This window comes from Callithrix jacchus, chromosome 10, assembly GCF_049354715.1.
Source record: "Callithrix jacchus isolate 240 chromosome 10, calJac240_pri, whole genome shotgun sequence".
Taxonomy (NCBI): Eukaryota; Metazoa; Chordata; class Mammalia; order Primates; family Cebidae; genus Callithrix; species Callithrix jacchus.
This window is the reverse complement of record NC_133511.1, coordinates 2488551-2509688: the sequence shown is the minus strand read 5'-3', so window position 1 is coordinate 2509688 and position 21138 is coordinate 2488551. Positions and strand designations below refer to the sequence as shown.

The following is a 21138-nucleotide window of genomic DNA, read 5'->3' as shown; positions in this document are numbered from 1 at the left end:
TTATTAAAAAGCTTTAGCGCAGGAACAAAAGGAAGTAAAGCATACTCAGAAGAGGGCCAAGCAGGTGACTCGAGAGATCAAGTGTGTAGTTCGACCTTCGACTTGGGGTCTTTACGCTGGCATCTGCATGCACAGTGACCTGCCAGCACTTGAGGAGCCGCTTATGCACTGTTTACTGGAGTTGCATGCACGCTCACTTGAGGCGTACTTCCCTAACCAGTTGAGTGTTCCTAAAAGGTCTTATACCACTTGAACTCTGCCTTTTTTGCTGCCAAGTAAGCATGCATGAACCCACTCGCCCAGCTCCACTGGGAAGCTGCTGATCACCAGTTTCAGGTGTTTCTATCTATTGGGAGACTGCCTTTCCCTGGCGTTGGCTGCAACAAATTGTGATTTTAGAGGCAGTTTAACCACTGCCTGATCATCACCTGATGGTCACCAGACGTTTCTGGTGAGGGGGGGCCTCTCCTGCCCTGCTCATGCCTGCCTGGCTACCTACTATAACAAGCCTTGGCTCTGGGCCGTTTGGGCTTCTCAAGGATGAAAACCAGACTTCGCTTTGCCAAATGTCTCCATGGTACAAGCCAACTTCTTCTCTGACCTTTTTGTGTTTCTGCTTTCACTTACTTTTTAGCCTCTGAAAAACCCCAACTTCCTCATCAATCTATTGAAGTCTTCTTCATTAAATGTCATTTTATATTATACTTTATCCAATACTTTTATGCATTTTCACTGTGAGTAGGCCAAGAAAAATGGCTCGCTGACTGGTAGTTTTATTTACCATTCATTTGGAATTTTGCTGTTTGCATTTCAAAAATGTTTTCTTTATTTAGTGTGTTAAGGCAAACTAAACGTGGCCTGAGAAGGACTCCATACTTTTTTTTTTCCCGAGACAGTTTCGCTCTTATTGCTCAGGCTGCAGTGCAAAGGCGCGATCTCAACTCACCACAACCTCTGCCTCCCAGGTTCAAGATTCTCCTGTCTCAGCCTCCCGAGTGGCTGGGATTACAGGCATGTGCCACCATGCCTGACTAATTTTGTATTTTAGTAGAGATGGGGTTTCTCCAAGTTGGTCAGGCTGGTCTCGAACTCCCAACCTCAGGTGGTCCACCCTCCGTGGCCTACCAAAGTGCTGGGATTCCAGGCATGTGCCACCACATCTGGCTAATTTTGTATTTTTAGTAGAGAGGGGTTTCTCCATGTTGGTCAGGCTGGTCTCAAACTCCCAACCTCAGGTGGTCTGCCTGCCTTGGCCTCCCAAAGTGCTGGGATTACAGGTGTGAGCCACTACACCCGGCCAGGAAGGACTCTATACTTTTATATTTGAGTCCTTGTGGATGAACTCAATAGGTAGGGTGAACTCAATACCTAACTTCATAGGTAGGCAAGGTTGAAAACCTAACTCAGGAGTATGTGCCTATAACAATCACGGAGTCTTGGCCAATCCCAGCAGCCATACTTCAATGAGTCATATACTGCTGAGTGTTCAAATAAGGCGAATGCTGAGCTGTAACCAATCCAGCTGTTTCTGTAGCTCACTTCTGATTTCTGTACATCGCCTTACATTTTTGTCTATAAATTTGTTCTGACCAAGAGGCTCCCCTATGACAGAGGTACTGTCAGAGCTGTTTGAACCGTAGTAATTCCATTTTAAATAGGGGCTTGATAAAATAATGCTAAAACCTGCTGGGCTACGTTCCCAGTAAGTTAAGGCATTCTTAATCACAGGATGAGACAGGAGGTCAGCACAAGACATAAGTCATAAAGACCTTGCTGATAAAACAGTTTACAGAAAAAAACCCTGCTAAATCCCACCAAAACCAAGATGGCGATGAGAATGACCTCTGGTCATTCTCACTGCTACACTTCCACCAGCACCATGACACTTTACAAACGCCATGGCCGTGTCAGGAAGTTACCTTATATGGTCTAAAAAGGGAAGGCATGAATCAACCACCCTTTGCTTAGCATATAATCAAGAAATAACCATTAAAAACTGGGCAACCAGCAGCCTTTGGGGCTGTTCTGTCTATGGAGTAGCCATTCTCTATTCCTTTATTTTCTTTGAATCTCTTTGGATTTGGACTAGAAGTCCAAGGCACTATGCACTGCACCACCGAGCCTTCTTGCTATTTCTTTACTTCCTTAATACATTTGCTTTCACTTTACCACATGGATTTGCCTCGAATTCTTTCTTGTGTGGGATCCAGGAATGCTCTCTGGAGTCTTGATCGGGACCCCTTTCTGGTCACAGTACTATCATTATCCTTATATTACACTTGAAGAAATGGAAGTTCCAAGAAGCTAAGGGACTTTGGTTTGTAGATAGAGGAAAGGACAGATTGAAGGTCAGGCTGTCAGGTGGCACAGCAAATGTTAAACTAGCAAGATATGCAGCCATGCATCTCTGGGGTCAGCATACACTTGTGTCTCTTGGTTTGGTTCTGGGTTTGCTGTTGTTTTTGGCAGCTGGATGGGACACTAAAAACACCCTTGTCAATTGAACCCTATGTTACCTTCCATAAGAGGAGATAAATGTGTGGTTTGTGCTCCACAGTTAGAAGTGGCAGAAATGAGATCAGAAGCCTTATCTTCCAACACTTATCAAGTGTCTATCTACCATACTACACGGCTTCCTTAATCCTCAAGTCAGACATTTTGTTGGCGTTTTATACATTATCTGAGCAAACTGATACAGGAGATATATAGATCGTATTATTTATATAGAAATCCAGCAAGTTGAACATTGTTCTCACCCTACGCCAGTTTATTATTGTAACATTTATAATGTACAACAAGCAATAAAACAAGACAATACAAAACAAAGTAGTCTGAACAACATGACCCCTGAAAGAAGTGACATGTCCAGTTAGAGTCTATCATAATGCCACCATTATTAGAGCCACTCTACCTTTCTAATATGCCAGAGGGCCGTGTGAACTAACAGGTTCGGCAAGGAAAAAAAAATGTTTTAAGTCTAAGTAAAAAACTTCCTCCATCTGCTAAGGCGTACTGATCTTCTGTGAATGGGTACAATAAAATATAAATAAAAACCAAGGCTTCCCTGAATGAGAATGCAAATTATCACCTCCCATACTCAGCTCATCTCACCAGTCTCTTGTGTCTCAGGCACCAGCAAGCCACATGTTGGTCCCTTCCAACAAGGCTACACAGGAGGACACGTCTCTGGATGATCTCGACCCACCTAGGTTTCTTACAGAATGCACTGAGAATATGACATCTGGAGATAAGCATTGCAGCCTATGTTCTGCAACATTTGAACTCAGCAAGGCCTGTGGCACCCAGGATATGAAAGCCCAGGGTGGAGTGCTTTCGGTGTCCTTAGCTGTAGTGTGACATGGGGTCTGTGCAGATGAGACTCCACCCACCCTGGGCAGCTTTCCTAAGCTCTGGAGGACCAGCTTGTCATGGATCCTAGGCTTTGGTTTATTCTTGATGCTTATCTGTGAGTAATACATCTGTTTGCCTAATTTGGTTGTATGCGTGTTCTCTCTCATCAGACTCATACAAGTGGTAGAGAACATTTGTAGGCTAACACCTATTACTAAGAGTGAAGATCAGGCCTTGAAACAGATTCAAATCAGGGCACACTACCTCTGAGACTAGGGTACACAGATGTTCTAGCTAAGTAAGTACTCCACTTACTTGAGGTTCCACAAGGAAGGAAACCTGCCATGTTCAGCTTTGTCTCCCTACCACCTAGCACAGCCCTGATGCATACTGGGAGGACAATAACTATCATTGGAATGCTATCACAGTTAGATAACAAAGAACTCAATGAGTTAATGGATGTCATGGTGACTAAAAATCGGGATAGAACGGCTCACATGCAACATATTCCTCCTGCAGTCACAGACAACGTCTGTGTGGAAACACCAGAAGATTTCAGTTCATCTCAAACTCCAGACAAGCCGCTAGTGAGATATAGCTGAAAAAAAATGATGGCATAACCTTAAGATTGACTTAAGAAGAGTATGGTGCTCAGAAGGAAGAAGGTTAATAGGGGAGTCTTCACTTCTGCATCACTTCCAGGCATTCTAAATATTGTGCTCAATCTAATGGGAGCTGGTCCTTCTTTTGTCCTTTCTGTTCACATTGTTTTTCTTATACTTCGAAGAAGACTTTCCATCCCATCTTTTATCTCTCTATCATCCTTGGGGTTCTTTCTGGTTCCACAACACCAGTCCCACAATCAACTTATTTCTGTCTCCCCTGGAATCCCTATTACATTTTGCCTAATATTTTAGCTATTTATATACACATCTTCTTTTTTTTTTTTTTTTTTTTTAGATGGAGTTTTGCTCTTGTTACCCAGGCTGGAGTGCCATGGCGCCATCTCGGCTCACCGCAACCTCCGCCTCCTGGGTTCAGGTAATTCTCCTGCTTCAGCCTCCTGAGTAGCTGGGATTACAGGCACGCGCCACCATGCCCAGCTAACTTTTTGTATTTTTAGTAGAGACGGGGTTTCACCATGTTGACCAGGATGGTCTCGATCTCTTGACCTCGTGATCCACCCACCTTGGCCTCCCAAAGTGCTGGGATTAGAGGCTTGAGCCACCACGCCCAGCCTTATACACATCTTCTTTACCATTGCAAAGCACTGCTCAGAGGAAAGAGATTTTCATGATCTTTTGTTAGATTTGCTCCATGTGTGTTTTATTACTTCTCTTTGCATCATTAGATTGTAACCTCTGCATTTATTTGTAAACTACACATTGCCCTAGCTAGTTGTTCTGAACAAAGAACAAATGTTGCTGATCTGGTGATCTACAAGCCACAATAAGAGGAAGCTTACATGCTAAGAAGGAACAAGAACATACACTCCAAGCCAGGAGTGAGGTTTTGAAACATCCTTAGTACATGGCTACACACATATGTTTTCTAGTTACCTTATTTTCATGTCCACAGCTCAGTGAGTAACTCAGGATATAAACAGATAATTCCCAGGAGAGGAAATTAAAATGGCGAATAAACATGGGCAAAGATGTTCCATCTCAGTGATTATGAAGGGAAATTTAAATCAAACAAAATGAGATGCCGTCATTTGCCCATCACATCAGCAAAAGCAGTGTCGTTACATTTATGTCAGTAAAAATCAGAGATAACTGAAATATCTGTCAAAAGTGAGATGCTGAAATAAATTACATCCTAACTCTGTACACTATGTCGCCAACACAATGAAGTATATCCATTTGGGTATATACATGGAAAAATGATTATGACATATCATCCAATTTTTAAAAAGCAACTTGCAAAGCAGTGTGTTAAAAGTCCTGTATTTTGAGGGGAAAAACCCATATATTCTATGTTTCTATGTTCATATAAATACATATTCAAATTACTATATAATTGTAGGTGCAAAACCTAAAACTAAAGCAAAGACACAAACAAAAACAAAGGTCTGAAAAGAAAAACACTCAAGTGCTAAATGTGGTTACGGTGAGGGAAGTAAAACAGAAAGGATTTTTTTCTTTTTACTTTAAGTACTTCTTCTGTGCATTAAGTTTTTTTCAATACTGAAGTAATATTTTTGACTTTCTTTGAAATGAAAAATAAAACCAATAAAATTTGTGGTCATAAAAGTAGTTATAAAATGTTTATTCTAGAAAACAGTGATCCAACTTCAGGAACTGCATGCATGAACAGTCTAAGTATTCTTCAGAACTTAGACAAAATTATTCACACATATTTGTGTCAGTTTACAGAAATCTGCAGCCCTATGTAGTAGCCTAGGAGAGTCTAACCTAAACTACGAAGCCATCACAATGAAGCATATCCATTTGTGTACATATCTACGGAAAAATGACTATGACATATTGTCAATTTTTTTTAAAAAGGAACAACCCTTCTAGCCTAAAAGAATTGTTTCCATATTGTAGATGAGGCAAGAAAGAAACCAAAAGAAAACAAAACATTTAACACTTTATGTAAATTGACAACCCAGGGACAGGGCCCTCAGAAACAATTTACCTGATTATTGTTTTATGTTAGGGACCAGAAATTCAAAATGTAAGTACCAGAAAAAAAGAAGTCAGCCAAAAATAAAACAATAAGGACCAGAAGGACTGTACAGAGTTCAAATACTGCCTAACGGGAGCAGCCATTTCATTACTACTCCTGAGAGGATGGGTCTGGTATTACCAGATCATTCAATGTTTCAAGAGAAACCAGGAATTAGGATTTTTTTTTTTTTTGAGACAGCATCTCTTTCACCCAGGTTGGAGTACAGTGGCGTGATCTCAGCTCACTGCAACCTCTGCTGCCTGGGTTCAGATGATTTTCCTGCCTCAGCCTCCCGAGTAGCTAGGATTGCAGGTGCAAGCCACTGAGCCCAGCTAATTTTTGTAGCTTTAGTAGAGACGGGGTTTCACCATCTTGGCCAGGCTGGTTTTGAACTCCTGACCTTGTGATCCACCCATCTCGACCTCCCAAAGTGCTTGGATTACAGGCGTGAGCCACCGCACCCAGCCAGGAATTAGAATTTTTGTATCAATACTCTCAGGTTTTAAATTTTTGCAACCAATATTTTAAAATCCTAAATACCGTGTTGATAAACACTGTAAAAGCCAAACAAAACTTATCTCCCAACTAGATTTCACCTGCAGCCTCCTGTTTGCCATTTTGGGGTTTTCCCATCCTTGCAGCTAGAATTAGTGGACAAATTCTAACACAACAGTCCCCAACCTTTTTGGCACCAGGAACCACATTTGTGGAAGACAATTTTTCCATGGTGGTGGGAGATGGTTTCTGAATGAAACTGTTCACCTCAAATCAGGCATTAGATTCTCATAAGGAGCACACAACCTAGATCCCTTGTATGTGCAGTTCACAATAGGGTTTGCGCTTCTATGAGAATCCAATGCTGCAGCTGATCTGACAGGAGTGGGAGCTCAGGCGGTGACGGCTTGCCGCTGCCCCCTCTGGCTGTGCTGCCTGGTTCCTGACAGGCCCAGAACGAGTGATGGTCTGCAGCCCAGGGATTGCAGACCCCTATTTTAACACATCCTTCAAGACTCGGATCAATTCCCTCTTCTTACACTAGCCCTTTGCCTCTGGTATTACAGAATATTAGAATTCTAAAGTGAGCGGATCACCTGAGCTCAAGCGTTCAAGAGCAGCCTGGGCAACAAGACCAGTCTAAACCCCATGTCTATCAATAATAATTATATATATACACATACACATAGAGTTCAAGGTATTTCAGAAATATCTTGTCAAATTTCTCATTTTTTATTGTAATAAAATATAACATAAAATTTTCCATATTAACCAATTTTTTTTTTTTTGAGACAGAGTTTCGCTCTTGTTACCCAGGCTGGAGTGCAATGGCGCGATCTCGGCTCACCGCAACCTCCACCTCCTGGGTTCAGGCAATTCTCCTGCCTCAGCCAACTGAGTAGCTGGGATTACAGGCATGCGCCACCATACCCAGCTAATTTTTTGTATTTTTAGTAGAGACGGGGTTTCACCATGTTGACCAGGATGGTCTCGATCTCTTGACCTCGTGATCCACCCGCCTTGGCCTCCCAAAGTGCTGGGATTACAGGCTTGAGCCATCGCGCCTGGCCTATATTAACCAATTTTAAGTCCACAACTTAGTGGCATTAATTACAGACACAATGTTGTGCAACCACCACCTCTAGCTATTTCCGAAAATTTTTCATCGCCCCAAACAGAAGCTCTGTACCCCATTAAGCAATAACTTTAATTATTGCCTTCCCTAGCCCCAGACAATCTCTAATCTACTTTCTGTTTCCATGACTTTGCTTATTCTAGGCACCGCACATACATGGAATGATTCAATATATCTCCTTTTGTGTCTGGCTTATTTCACTTAGCATAATGTTTTCAAGGTTCATCTATCCTGTAGCATGTATCAGAACATCATTTTTCATGGCTCATTAATATTCCATTAAATGTGATTACCACATTTTCTTTACCCATTCTTCTTTTGATGGACAACTGAGTTGTTTTTACCTTTTGGATATCGTAGGTAACCATTAAAACATTCGTGTACAAGTATCTGTTTGAATTCCTGCTTTTGATTCTACACCTAGGAATAGAATTACTGGGTAGTATATACTGCGTATACTGGATATCACTGGGTAAAGTATAGTGGATAATTCTATATTTAACTTTTTGTTTGAGGAACCACCCAACTGTTTTCCATAATGACTGTACCATTTTACATTCCCCCCATGAATGCATGTAAAATGCTCATTTTTAAGATGAAGAACCCAAGGGCAACACCAGTGAGACAGCTTGACCACAGACACAGGGAGTCAGCTGCACTGCACAGCTGGACATCAAGAAGCAGGTATCTTGACTCTCAGTGTAGACATACCCGCTTTCCAAGGTTAAATCCACTAAGATTTAAAACACATGGTAAGGCAAATGGCTGGAATGTCTACACAAAGACTGAGTCATTACAAATAGGTCTCTTGATATATTTAGAAGAAAGAATCTGAGTAAGTTCTAGACTCTTTTCTCCATCATAAAATGTGGTTTTCTTTATCCTTTTCTTCCTCAGGCGTAGGTTCTAAAAGATTAGATCATATTTTTTAGTCTGGTACCTAATTGTAGGATAGTGAGAAAATGTTTATCATTATTAGAACTACAATTCTAAAATAATAGCTTAAAAAATTCCTTGAAATGCAATATGTATTTATTTCAGAAAAACTGAAAAACTCAGAAAAGTAGAAAGAAAAAAAAAGATCACCCAGAGAACAGTCAACCGGAAAAATGACTATTAATTTTTACCTTTTTTTCAAGACATTTTTCTTCTAGGAATGGTGTTTTTGTTTGCTATGTGTTATTGGAATCATAAAATCTTAAAGCTTGAAACAATTATTATAATTGTGGGGTGAAATTTAAAAATCACGTAAGGAAAAATAGATATTAAGTTCTACATTTAGTTAGTACCGCTTCCTACCAACTTACAGCCCTCATAGTCTGGTGACAGTTTTGGGTGGAGTACATGGAAATGTATGATTTATTTAAATATAACACCTGCAGGGGCAATGGCCACATACTATACTATTTTGCTTTTTCTTCCATGGCTCATACAATGCCGCACATACAGTAGATGCTCAGAAAAAAAAGCATTTGGATTATTTTTACTGATTTCATGCCATTATTAAGGTTAACACCCCTCAGAATCTCCATAGGCAGTAGCCCAACCCAGGCCCCACAGGTCCACCTTGGCGACTTTCACATTCCAAGAAACTTGGCTTAGTAATCAAAGGTATGTTAAAAGCTATTTGAATCTTTACTTTGATTGCTTTAAGAATATTAAACAGAATTCAACTGGTAACCCATAATAGTATTCTTAAATCCTCCTTGGTCCCATTATTCTTTTTTTCCCCTTTTCTTTTCTCCTTTCATTCTTCTTGCTTCAGTATGTCTCAAGTTCATGACTGACTTAAAGCCCTAGTCTCAGAATTTCTACCAAAATTCTCCCTGAACTTGATGCCTTATAATTTTTGGATTTTCTTTTTTTTTTTTTTGAGACGGAGTTTCACTCTTGTTACCCAGGCTGGAGTGCAATGGCGCAATCTCGACTCACAGCAACCTCCGCCTCCTGGGCTCAGGCAATTCTCCTGCCTCAGCCTCCCGAGTAGCTGGGACTACAGGCACGCGCCAACATGCCCAGCTAATTTTTTTGTATTTTTAGTAGAGACGGCGTTTCACTATGTTGACCAAGGTGGTCTCGATCTCTTGACCTCATGATCCACCTGCCTCGGCCTCCCAAAGTGCTGGGATTACAGGCTTGAGCCACCGCGCCCGGCCCAATTTTTGGATTTTCTATTCTTACCCTTTCCTTTGACTTCTATTCCTTCTCCCTCCCTGCCAGGATATCACAGCCCTTGGCATCATCTTGGTACTCACAGTTGTTTCTTCCCTCAGCCCTTTCCTCCTCGGTCACTGATTCTGCTCCATGACCAGTTGGAAGTGGAGCTGGCCAGCTCAGCCTCTCAGCAGGAGACACAGGAGTCAGGGCTGAAGGGAGGAGAGAGGAGAAGATCACAAATGCTTATCCTGTTATATCCTTTCTTTTATTCTCATTACACAGTGAAATTTAATACAATACTTATTGGGGGTGGGCTACGTGAAAGGTCTCTGGAAAAAAATACCTCGGGAAGGGGAAGGGTAAAATAATGAAATTTTCTTTGAGGAGGGAGGACACTGCCTACCCACCCTCCCTTCTTTAGGTGTCACCTTGACAACATAATAGTTCTGACCTTTTGATTTTACATGCAAGGTCATGGGCCTTCTGACCTTTGAAACTGTCAACTCTTATCTCTGGGATTTTGCTGAGGTCCCTCATAGATATAATGATGGGTGTAATGAGACATCACACAGTGTTCCCTTTTTTCTCTAACAGAAATAAGAGCTTTTAATTGTTCTTTTACTTTTCTGTATAAATTTGTGTAAAAACCTCCAACTTTATAGTTGCTTTTCTGTTTTCTTACATGCATGTTATCTCTGATAATGCTTATCCAATATTAAAATTATGTTCTATCTTCTACATTGGGAAAGAGGGTCCTTTTGTTAGAAGGACTAGTTTATTTCTCTAACACTATGATGACCCTCCAAAAATCATTTTACCTAGTTAGCTAGAGTTCTCATTTCCTGTCTCTCCTCAGTCCAAGTGTTATAGTAGGTAGCTAGTCAGACATGAGCAGGGCAGGAGAGGACCCCTGCCCCCCTAACCAGGAATGTTAGGCGTATCAGGTGATGGCTGAGCAGTTGTTAAAATGGTCTCTCTAAGATAGTAATTGGTTGCAGCCAGTGCCAGGGAAAGGCAGTCACCCAACAGACACAAAACCTGAAACCGGTAATCTTCCTGATAAGATCTCAAGAATTGGGTGAGAGGGATCAAGTATGCACACTCAGAGGCACAATGACAGAGTTTACCTGGTAACTGACCTTCCTCTAGGAAGGATAGACTAGTAAGGGGAAAAAGCCTCAAGTGAGCATGTGTACAGTTCCAGTAAACACAGTATATGTGTGGCCCATCCCAAATGCCATAGGCCACTGCATAGGCAGACAACACACCCCCCCACCTGCAGGGGAAGAATAAAGGCAAAGGTGATGCAGACCCCAGAAGAATGTCAACATATAAAACTCCAAGTCAACAGTCAAACAGTACATTTGATCTTTCAAGTTGCCCGCTTGCCCCTCTTCCAAGTATACTTTCTCTCATTCCTGCCTTAAAACTTTTTGATAAAATTTCATTCCTGCTCCCAAACTTGCCTCATTCTCTCACTCTGTTTTATGCCCCTTTATCAGATTTTCTTCTGAGGAGGCAAGAGTTGAGGTTGCTGCAGACCCATATGGATTCACCACTGCCAACACAAGTAATACTCCAAATGCAGCATTCCTGGGTGAGAGTGAACTGAGGGAGCACCCAGTAGTGCTAACTTCCCTCTGGATCCATGTAGATACCAATAGATGATCACTGAAATGCTGTATTCAATTTGGCTAACTCTGTATACATTCCTGAGGGAGGCTGCTATGAGAGATTCAGAAACGACTGAAAGACAGTAGGACAGAATTCAAAAAAGGTGTGTGAGTATTCCAAGACATGGGATGTGAAACTACCACTCACCCAGTTGCTCAAGTCACAAATTAAAGAGCTTAATTTCTCTTTTCCGCAGCCATCATATCCAGTTGACGCTACTCTCAATCCACATCCTAAATCCACTCACTTCTTCCATTTTCACCACTTCTACCCTAGTTCAAGCCCCCAGCAATAGCCTTGTAACTGGTCTGCTTCTACTTCGGTTCCTCTATGGCAGCTGATGTGATTTCTTTTTTTTTTTTTTTTTTGAGACAAAGTCTCGCTCTGTCTCCCAGGCTGGAGTGCAGTGACGCAATCTTGGCTTACTGCAACCTCTGCCTCCCAGGCTCAAGCAATTATCTGCCTCAGCCTCCTGAGTAGCTGAGACTACAGGCACCTGCCACCATGGCCAGCTAATTTTGTACTTTTAGTAGAGACGGGGGTTCACCATGTTGGCCAGGCTAGTCTTGAATTCCTGACCTTTCGATATACCTGCCTCGGCCTCCTAAAGTGACACCCAGGTGTCAGCCACTGCACCCAGCCCCTGGTGTGATGTTTTAAATATATATATATATAAGGCCGGGCGCGGTGGCTCAAGCCTGTAATCCCAGCACTTTGGGAGGCCAAGGCGGGTGAATCACGAGGTCAAGAGATCAAGACCATCCTGGTCAACATGGTGAAACCCGTCTCTACTAAAAATACAAAAAATTAGCTGGACATGGTGGTGTGCGCCCGTAGTCCCAGCTACTCAGGAGGCTGAGGCAGGAGAATTGCCTGAACCCAGGAGGCGGAGGTTGCGGTGAGCCGAGATCATGCCATTGCACTCCAGCCTGGGTAACAAGAGTGAAACTCCATCTCAAAAAATAATAAAATTAAAAAAAAAAAAAAATATATATATATATATAATCCCAGCACTTTGGGAGGCCAAGGCAGGTGGATCATGAGGTCAAGAGATCGAGACCATCCTGGTCAACAAGGTGAAACCCCATCTCTACTAAAAATGAAAAAATTAGCTGGGCACGGTGGTGCGTGCCTGTTGTCCAGCTACTTGGGAAGCTGAGGCAGGAGAATTGCTTGAACCCAGAAGGTGGAGGTTGCAGTGACCGAGATCGTGCCATTGCACTCCAGCCTGGGTAACAAGAGCGAAACTCCATCTCAAAAAAAAAAAAAAAAAAATATATATATATATATATATATATATGTATATATATATATATATATATATAAAAAGCATAAGGTGACTTGCCAACTCTCAAATGATTTCCCATCACATTTTGTTGTGTTGTTCCTGTTCCTTCTGTACATTATATTTAAAATAAAATCTAAATTCCTCATCTGAAAAGGCCCAGATCTCCCCTTGTACCTCTCTGTTCTTGTTCACTGAGCTTCGGGCTCACTGGCTTTCTTTCTGTTTCCCCAACACACCATGCTGGGGAAACGTATTTTCTTCCTGGTTTTCACATGGCTCCTTCTTTTTTTTTCTTTTTTTTTTTGAGACAGAGTTTCACTCTTGTTACCCAGGCTGGAGTGCGATGGCGTGATCTCGGCTCACCGCAACCTCCGCCTCCTGGGTTCAGGCAATTCTCCTGCCTCAGCCTCCTGAGTAGCTGGGATTACAGGCACACACTGCCATGTCCAGCTAATTTTTTGTATTTTTAGTAGAGACCGGGTTTCCCCATGTTGACCAGGATGGTTTCGATCTCTTGACCTCGTGATCCACCCGCCTCGGCCTCCCAAAGTGCTGAGATTACAGGCTTGAGCCACTATGCCTGGCAAACTTTCATCTTTTTTTAACCTTCTCTTTAACATAGCAATGTTACCTTTTGTCAATTTCTCTGTCGTGACTGCAATTAAACTTTTGCTATGGAAAGTGACTATGTTCAGAGGCAGCAAAGAGGAATGGCCTGGAGACTTGCAACTCACTCCATATGTGGACTTAAAGACATAAGAACACTAAAGGATGGGGGCAGAAAGCAGTGACTTTCAACAGAGAAATAAAATAGGCTGAGTTCCTATAGCCTCCTACAGAAAAGAAACAAAAAGTCAAAGTAGGAGCTGATAAATAACCTGGGACTTAACACTGGAAAGGCCCATGAGGCTTCCCCACATGCCCCTTACAAACCTCTGAACTCACATCTCTCCTCTGCCTACTGTCCTCACAGCACAACATAATCCTGCCTAGAACTGACTGACAACTCACATAACCACTTCTCATCAGTTCCCCCACACCCTTTCTGAGAAATTATCTTTAAAAATGTCAGTCCACACAGATTTTTTTCTGATCTCATTTTAAAAATCCAACTGCACTGGATTTCACTGTTCTCTGCTTATTTTTTTGTTTGTTTGCTTACTTTTTGAGATAGGCTGTCATCCTCACTCAGGCTGGATTGCAGCGGTGAGATACAGCTCACTGCAGCCTCAACCTCCCAGGCTCAAGTGATCCTCCTGCCCCAGCATTCTGAGTAGCTGGGACCACAGGCACATGCCACCATGCCGAGTTAATTTTTTTAATTTTTGCAGAGAAGAGATCTCACTATGTTGCCCAGGCTGGTCTTAAACTCCTAAGCTCAAGCAGCCCTCTTGACTCAGAATCCCAAAGTGCTGGGATTATAGGCGTTAGCCACCATGCCTGGCCTTTTTGGTTCATCTTGGCTTTTACTTGCTTTATTTTCACTTTTGCTCATCCGAATCTAAGAATCCTGTAAGTGTTGAACACAAAATAATAAATTTCTTTTGATTAATTATATAGATTCATACTGTCTGCAGTTTGTACTGTAAAGGAAGAAACAAGAAGGAAAAACCTAACAACGAGGGAAGGAGAAGATGCAAGAAAGCAGGGCTCTAGAATACAAGGGAAAGGAAGCAGAGGCACAGAAACGGGGACAATACCCTGCAAATCAGCTTTCATTGTGAGAACTTAATCACAGTTTATAACATGTTGTCAATCTGCTAAAATGGAAGTTGACAGGAAATTGGCAGAAATGGAAATGGACACAGGCCAATTTGCTCTCTTTTGTTAAATCTCTCCAGTGCCTTGCCTTATTTGCAACCACTTCAGTCTCAACGCCAGGCAGATTCTGATTCTTTCGTTATGCAAATATTGATTTATTAACAGACTAATTCATACATAGCTAGAAGATAATTATCCGTTCACATCAAGCCAGATGAACCGTCCTCTGTTACCCGTTTCTTTTAAAAAATGAATCAAAATTTACCGTGGGATATAAGTAAATCTCACTGAGAAAACATGCAATCTCTATATATTTTTACAACGATAACAGCAGCTTTTACCATTCATATTAGAAACCAACTTACATTTTTCTCTTATCAACATTTTAAATTGTATTGTTCTATTTTGGGGGGCAGGGGTATAATTTTTTTCAATTGTGGTAAAATATATATAACATTAAATGTATCATCTTAGCCATTTTTACATGTACAGCTCGGTAGTATGATGTATAGTCAAACTGTGTGTAATCATCACCCCCATCCATCTTCATAACTCTTTTCATCTTGCAAATTAAAACTCTCTACTCATTAAACAAAACTCCCCATTCTTCTCTTCCCAGCCTTTGGTAACCACCATTGTATAACACTTTCTGTTTCTATGGGTAGAAGAAACCAACTAACTTTCTTTTTTTTGAGACGAAGTTTCGCTTGTTACCCAGGCTGGAGTGCAATGGTGCGATCTCGGCTCACCGCAACCTCCGCCTCCTGGGTTCAGGCAATTCTCCTGCCTCAGCCTCCTGAGTAGCTGGGATTACAGGCACGCGCCACCATGCCCAGCTAATTTTTTGTATTTTTAGTAGAGACGGGGTTTCATCATGTTGACCAGGATGGTCTTGATCTCTTGACCTCGTGATCCACCCTCCTCGGCCTCCCAAAGTTCTTGGATTACAGGGGTGAGCCACCGCACCCAGCCAGAAACCAACTAACTTTCAAAGGACTCATTGGTGTCTTTTTACAAAGCAGATAGACTTGTGTTATTCTCTATTGTTTCCTAGCACCTAGCATAGTGTCTGATACATGTCATGTGTTCAATAAATGTTTGAATATTGACCAAGTGAGTAAATGATAGTTCCAACTTCTGGTCTACCCTCAGGTGACCCTAAGTTAAAGACTCAGACATACAGGAAATACAGGTTGGATGCAAAGAGAACATTATTGATGGGGAAGGACACCAGCATTCTGCTGCTGTTTATCTCCACCCCAAATTCATTCCACAAATATAAACTGAATGCTTCTATATGATGAAAGTGCATTAAAGCCTCAGATGCAAAGATGAACACATGGACTGTGCCTCCAATATGTGCTTTCCCATGATCACTTCATAGCATTTATCACATTCTAGTGTAATCATCTGTGTATCTGCCCTGCCGCTATACTGTAAGCCGGGCCAGGACATTGTCTATCACTGAGTAAGCTCAATAAATATTTGGCAAATCATCTAATGGAGACTGCAGCCCACTGTGGGGAAAAACATGCACAATCATACAAAGTCAGGATCCTTAGCTGTATGAAAGAAAAGCTGCTGACTCTTGCCAACATAGAAGAGAATGATATTGAAGATACTGGGTAGCTCTCAGGTGTGTCGGAAGGTGTAGAGATTTAGGACTGAGGCCAAGCCTCCAGGAATAATGCACAAAAGCACTGCAGAACTAGCCCAGTGAGAAAACTACCACCATTGCAGCTCTCCATCAATACCACTATTACATTAGAAACTCAGCGTTACAATCACTGAGGAACTAATTTCACTGCTAGTGCTGCCAACAAAGCCAGCGCCTGGCTATTCATACCAGCAAGTCAAGGAGTTCCATAACAAGCCACTTTCCTCTGATTACTCATATCCGAATTTAAGTTTGATATGGATGAACCTGACTGGCAAAGTCTAGGTCATATTCTTGAGCCCAACTATAATGAAGGCTGGGAATCTGAGTTCTAAATAAAAGAAAGCAGGCTGGGCGTGATGGTTCATGCCTGTAATCCCAGCACATTGGGAGGCTGGGGCAGGTGGATCACATCAGGTCAGGAGTTTGATTGAAAACAGCCTGGCCAACATGGGGAAACCCCGTCTCTACTAAAAATAAAAAATTAGCCAGGCACGGTGGCACATGCCTGTGGTCCCAATTACTTAGGAGGCTCAGGCACAAGAATCCTGTGGACCTGGGAGGCGGAGGTTGCAGTGAGCTGAGATTGTCCCACCACGCTCCATTCTGGTGACAGAGCAAAACTTTGTCTCAAAAGAAAAAAAAAAATCAAGTGACTTGTATGACAAAAATGCAGCAGCAATATGCAACAGGCATTAGGCCAAAAATATACATTCAGTTTTTTATTTTCGTGGAACTTATATTCTTGTAGGATAGACAAAAACACATAAATGAACATAATGATGGATAGCACTAGATGCCACAAAGACAAGCAGAGGTGTAAACTAGGGAATTTGAGAAGGGTTTTTCTCAGATGAGCATAGTCGTGAAGGATGTGAGGAAGCAGAAAGTACAGAGGCTCTGGGAGGGGAACTGACTTGACATTTCCAAATCCTGCAAGAAGGCTGCAGCTGAGTAGGTGAAGAAGAGGGTAGAAAATGAGGTGGAAAGGGCAGCCATGGACCATGTCACATAGGCCTTACAGGCCATGGTTTTGGACTCTGTAAGGTGACAAAGGAAGAGCATAATCTGATATTTTAAAAGAATCACACTGGCTGATATGTGGGGAATATTTTATAGGGAACAAGGGTAAAGACCATCTGATCAAAGTATGAGCAGAAGGATCCAAGCACTAAAATCTGCCCAGATGGCTGCGGAGATGAGATATGAAGGGAATCTTGCGACAGGAGTGGAAACTGCCCAAGAGCAGAGGTTAGAGGGCATCTTAGGCAAAGGGAAGAACAGGAGCAAGAACACAGGGGCATGGGAAGGCCCCAGCATATTTGGAAAACTTTGAGTGGTCTGGTCAGGTTACAGAGAGGGATCCAGACAAGAGGCTGGAAAGGAGGAGAGACCTAAATAGCAAAGGGCTGCCCATGCTGTTCTTTTAACTTTTCACCTCACCAAAGTAAAATGTTGGTACAGTGATAGGGGCTGACCACGAGGCACGCCTGGGGCTATAACTTCCCCTGGGAGGATAGTCCTCCCAATAGAGTTTCTAAGAGAGCAGGAAGGCCACAGTTCCTTGCTCTTTCCCCTCTCCTCAGACTAGAAAAAACATGGGCAATGCACAGTACTGAGCTGTTAGTATCAAGGCAAAGCTGGGCACACCCACGCACTGTGGTGCAGCAGATAGCAGAGATCTGAAGGGATCTCCATCAGGTCAGTTCCCAGGAAAAACTGTGCAAGTAAATTTTCCACGCACAGTCCATTTCTGCTGCTATAACACTATTTGTTATGGAATACTTTATAAACAATAGAAAACTCTTCGTCCCAGTTCTGGAGGCTGGGATGTCCGGAGATCAAGACATCAACAGATTTGGCGTCTGGTGAGGGTCTTGTGCTTCACAGATGGCTTCTTCCTGCCGTGCCCTCACAGGGCAGAGTGTGAAACAAGTTCCCTCAGGCCTCCTTTATAAGGGCACTAATCCCATGCATTAGCAACCAAATCACCGCCCAAAAGCCCCCTATCTTTTTTTTTTCCTTGAGACAAGTCTCACTCTGTCTCCCAGGCTGGAGTGCAGTGAAGTGGTCTTGGCTCACTGCAACCTCCACCTCCCAAGTTCAAGCAATTCTTGTGCCTCAGCCTCGTGAGTAGCTGGGATTACAGGTATGTGCCACCATCCCCATCTAATTTTTTGTAGTTTTAGTAGAGACCCGATTTCACCATGTTGGTCAGGCTGGTCTTGAACTCTGACCTCAAACGATCCACCCTTCTCAGCCTCGCAAAGTGCTAGGATTACAGGCATGCGTCAGCACACCCGGCGAAGCCCCACATCTTAGTATCATCACCTTGAGGATTAGGCTTCAACACATGAATGTGGTGGGGATATATACATCCAGACCTCTTATTCCACCCCAGATTCCCAGGCTATAAGGACACTGTGCCTTAAAGGCAGTAGTAGCTGTGGGTTGGTGAAGAGAATGGAGGAGGGCATTTCAGAAGGAAAACACAAGGTATGCAAATGCCAGGAACCAGAAAGCACCAAGGCTGGAAAGTCAGGTTGAGCCTAGATTGTGAAATGCTTGGATAATGGGGTAGTCACCAGAACGGTTTGTTCCTAAACCAGATTCGCCAGTTAAGTAACCAAAACCGAAATGTGCAGTGCTTGTTTTTTGTCCGTAATAGATGCTGGGAAGCATTTGCAGATTGGCTGATAGAATCCACAGACGCAAGTCTCTGTTAATTCAGGGCAGATTGTCCCAGTTAATCACTATGACCAGTCAGACCTCTGTAATGATGGGTTTGCCTGACACGAGAAAGTCCTACCTCTCATAACACAGTTTTGAGAACTTAACTGCAAGGAGGCCTTTTTGTGATGAAACCCGGCTCAGGTGCCAAGGATCTGCAACATTAAGACCTTCGCAGGTGGGGATTCACTGTGATTTTAGGCACCCTGGATCCTTCTGTGTACCTCCGCTGAGGGTTCCCACCCAAGCCAGCACTCAGCCTTTGTTACTCGCCTGCATCAGCCACAGGTCGCTACCTGTCACTTCAGAGTTCTGGGCACAAGCAAAATGCAGACCTTACAAGCACTGCAAGTCAAGACAAGTGAGCAGCATTGGCTCCAAGGGTTTAAGAGGAACTCGGCCAAAAATTGTTCAAAACTGGCCATTTCATCCGAACTGGGACAGCGGGGCCCAAGGAGGGAAGGGGCTGATGAGATTAATGCAGCCCCCGCTCTCCGCGGCTCTACTGTATTTCGGTGCGAGTTGCTACCAACTCCAGGGCGCGCCCCCACCCGCCCACTACACTAATCTCTTGTGTTATCCGGAGGTAACAAGGAACCCGTGGAGAAGACGGGGTACCACTGGGATAAGGAGAGCGTGAGTGTTTTACGTTTGAATTTAAGCAACAAATCTGTCGAGCTGTGTTTCTCCACTTCCCCCTTAGGCTGGGTCACGCGAGGGGGACGCTCCGACCGCCCGGGACTCCTTCAGAGTGAACCGCATCCCCTCAAGTTCCTCTCCAGGACCTGCCCCTCCGGCCGCCCCCGCCCTGCAGCTCCACCCTGTCACTCGGAGCCCTACGCACCCCTGTAACCTCCCTGCCGGCAAAACTACTCTTCAAAGACTTCCTTCCGGGCACCGCGAAGCGCGCGTGCTCAGCATTCGGAGAGGCAGCGGCGCTCGCCTTCATCCAGGCCGACAAAACTGCCGTTTCTGAAGAGAAAGGAAGCGGCTTCTGGGGTTCCCAGGCGCGCCTGCGAGGGAGGCCGGGAGCCGCGTCGCCACGCCCAGAACCCCGAGCCCGCCCCCGCGCCACCCCGCCCGGCCTTGCCGCTCCGGCTGCGCGCGCGACGCCCCCTCCAGGCCCAGCTCCTGCGCCCTACTTGGTCGTTCGGGGGGCAAGCGGCGGGAGCGGAGACGTGCGCCGCCTGAGGGGACGCGGAGCCGGCGCCGACTGCGCAGAGGACCCGCTCTCGCTGCTGCCTCCTCGGCTGGGAACCCACGAGGCCGCCGCATCCTGCCCTTGGAACAATGGGACTCGGCGCGCGAGGTGCCTGGGCCGCGCTGCTCCTGGGGACGCTGCAGGTGCTGGCGCTGCTGGGGGCCGCCCTGGGTAAGGAGCAGCGGGGGTGGCTCGCCCCGGTCGTGGGAGGCGGCGCGCTGCCGGGGCTCGGGCTCCCACGTTGGGCTCCGGTACAGAAAGTTTGTGTGTCTGTGGCCGAACGCACGGAGGGGACCCGGAGGGGACTGGGCGGGCCGGGGAGGAACTGAGGCTTGGGCCGGTGTCCCGCTGGCTCCCGGCCGCCTGCGGAGGACATTCCCGGCGCTTTCCCTCTCGCTTTCTGGAAGCGGCGTCGCAGGCCGGGACGGTCGCGAAGAACCTGTTGAGTGACGAAGTTGCTTTTTACAGCCTCTCCCAGAAGTTCATGTTTACTGGGCTTAGAGTTGATCCGAGGCTTCCGTTTGTAAACAGGATCAGCCGGGTTGAGAAACATGTCTACCGAGGGCGGCGGAAACGTCTCCCGGTTAGCTGGGGAGCCTTCCGAGCGTCCCCCCGGCATTTTAACGCCTCAGATTGTGCAGTGTTGTCTGGATGACTTACGGTCTTAAGGTCCCCCTGACGCTCCAAGTTAGACCTCGGGGCTCTTGAAGCGAGTTGGGAGCTTTGGGGGAGCGCGACCCGCGCTCGCGGCAGTTGACGCGGCCGCCCCCTTGGTGGGGCGCTTTCCGCGCCTCGTGTGCAATAAACACCCGGCCGCGCCGCGCGTTAAGGGCACAGCTGCACGGGCGCAGGGGGCCCACCACGTCGCCAGTAAGGTCGTCACACGATGATGTTGACGTTGCTCTTCTGTGTCGGGCAGAATTTGTGTCCTTTTAGGCCGTTGGCCCTTTGGAGACTTTAAAAAGCCCTTTTTGGATGAAACCAGGAAGCTGGGATTTGCTGCGTAAATTCTGTTT

The 21138-nt window shown here is 44.5% G+C and overlaps 1 protein-coding gene across 2 annotated transcripts in view; it reads right to left on the bottom strand.

Annotated features, from left to right (window-relative positions):
• The window catches only part of LOC128928033 (uncharacterized), a 230242-nt gene extending 209320 nt beyond the window's left edge, over nt 1-20922 (bottom strand). For both annotated transcript variants that reach the window (XM_078339351.1, XM_035263998.3), the window contains exons 1-2: nt 19766-20922; nt 9910-10020 (exon numbers count right to left, since the gene is read on the bottom strand). In XM_078339351.1, coding sequence (XP_078195477.1) covers nt 19836-20741 — 906 coding nt within the window. In that variant the 5' untranslated portion in view covers nt 20742-20922 and the 3' untranslated portion in view covers nt 9910-10020; nt 19766-19835. The remainder of the gene's footprint in view (nt 1-9909; nt 10021-19765) is intronic.
• Between the last annotated feature and the right edge of the window lie 216 nt (nt 20923-21138).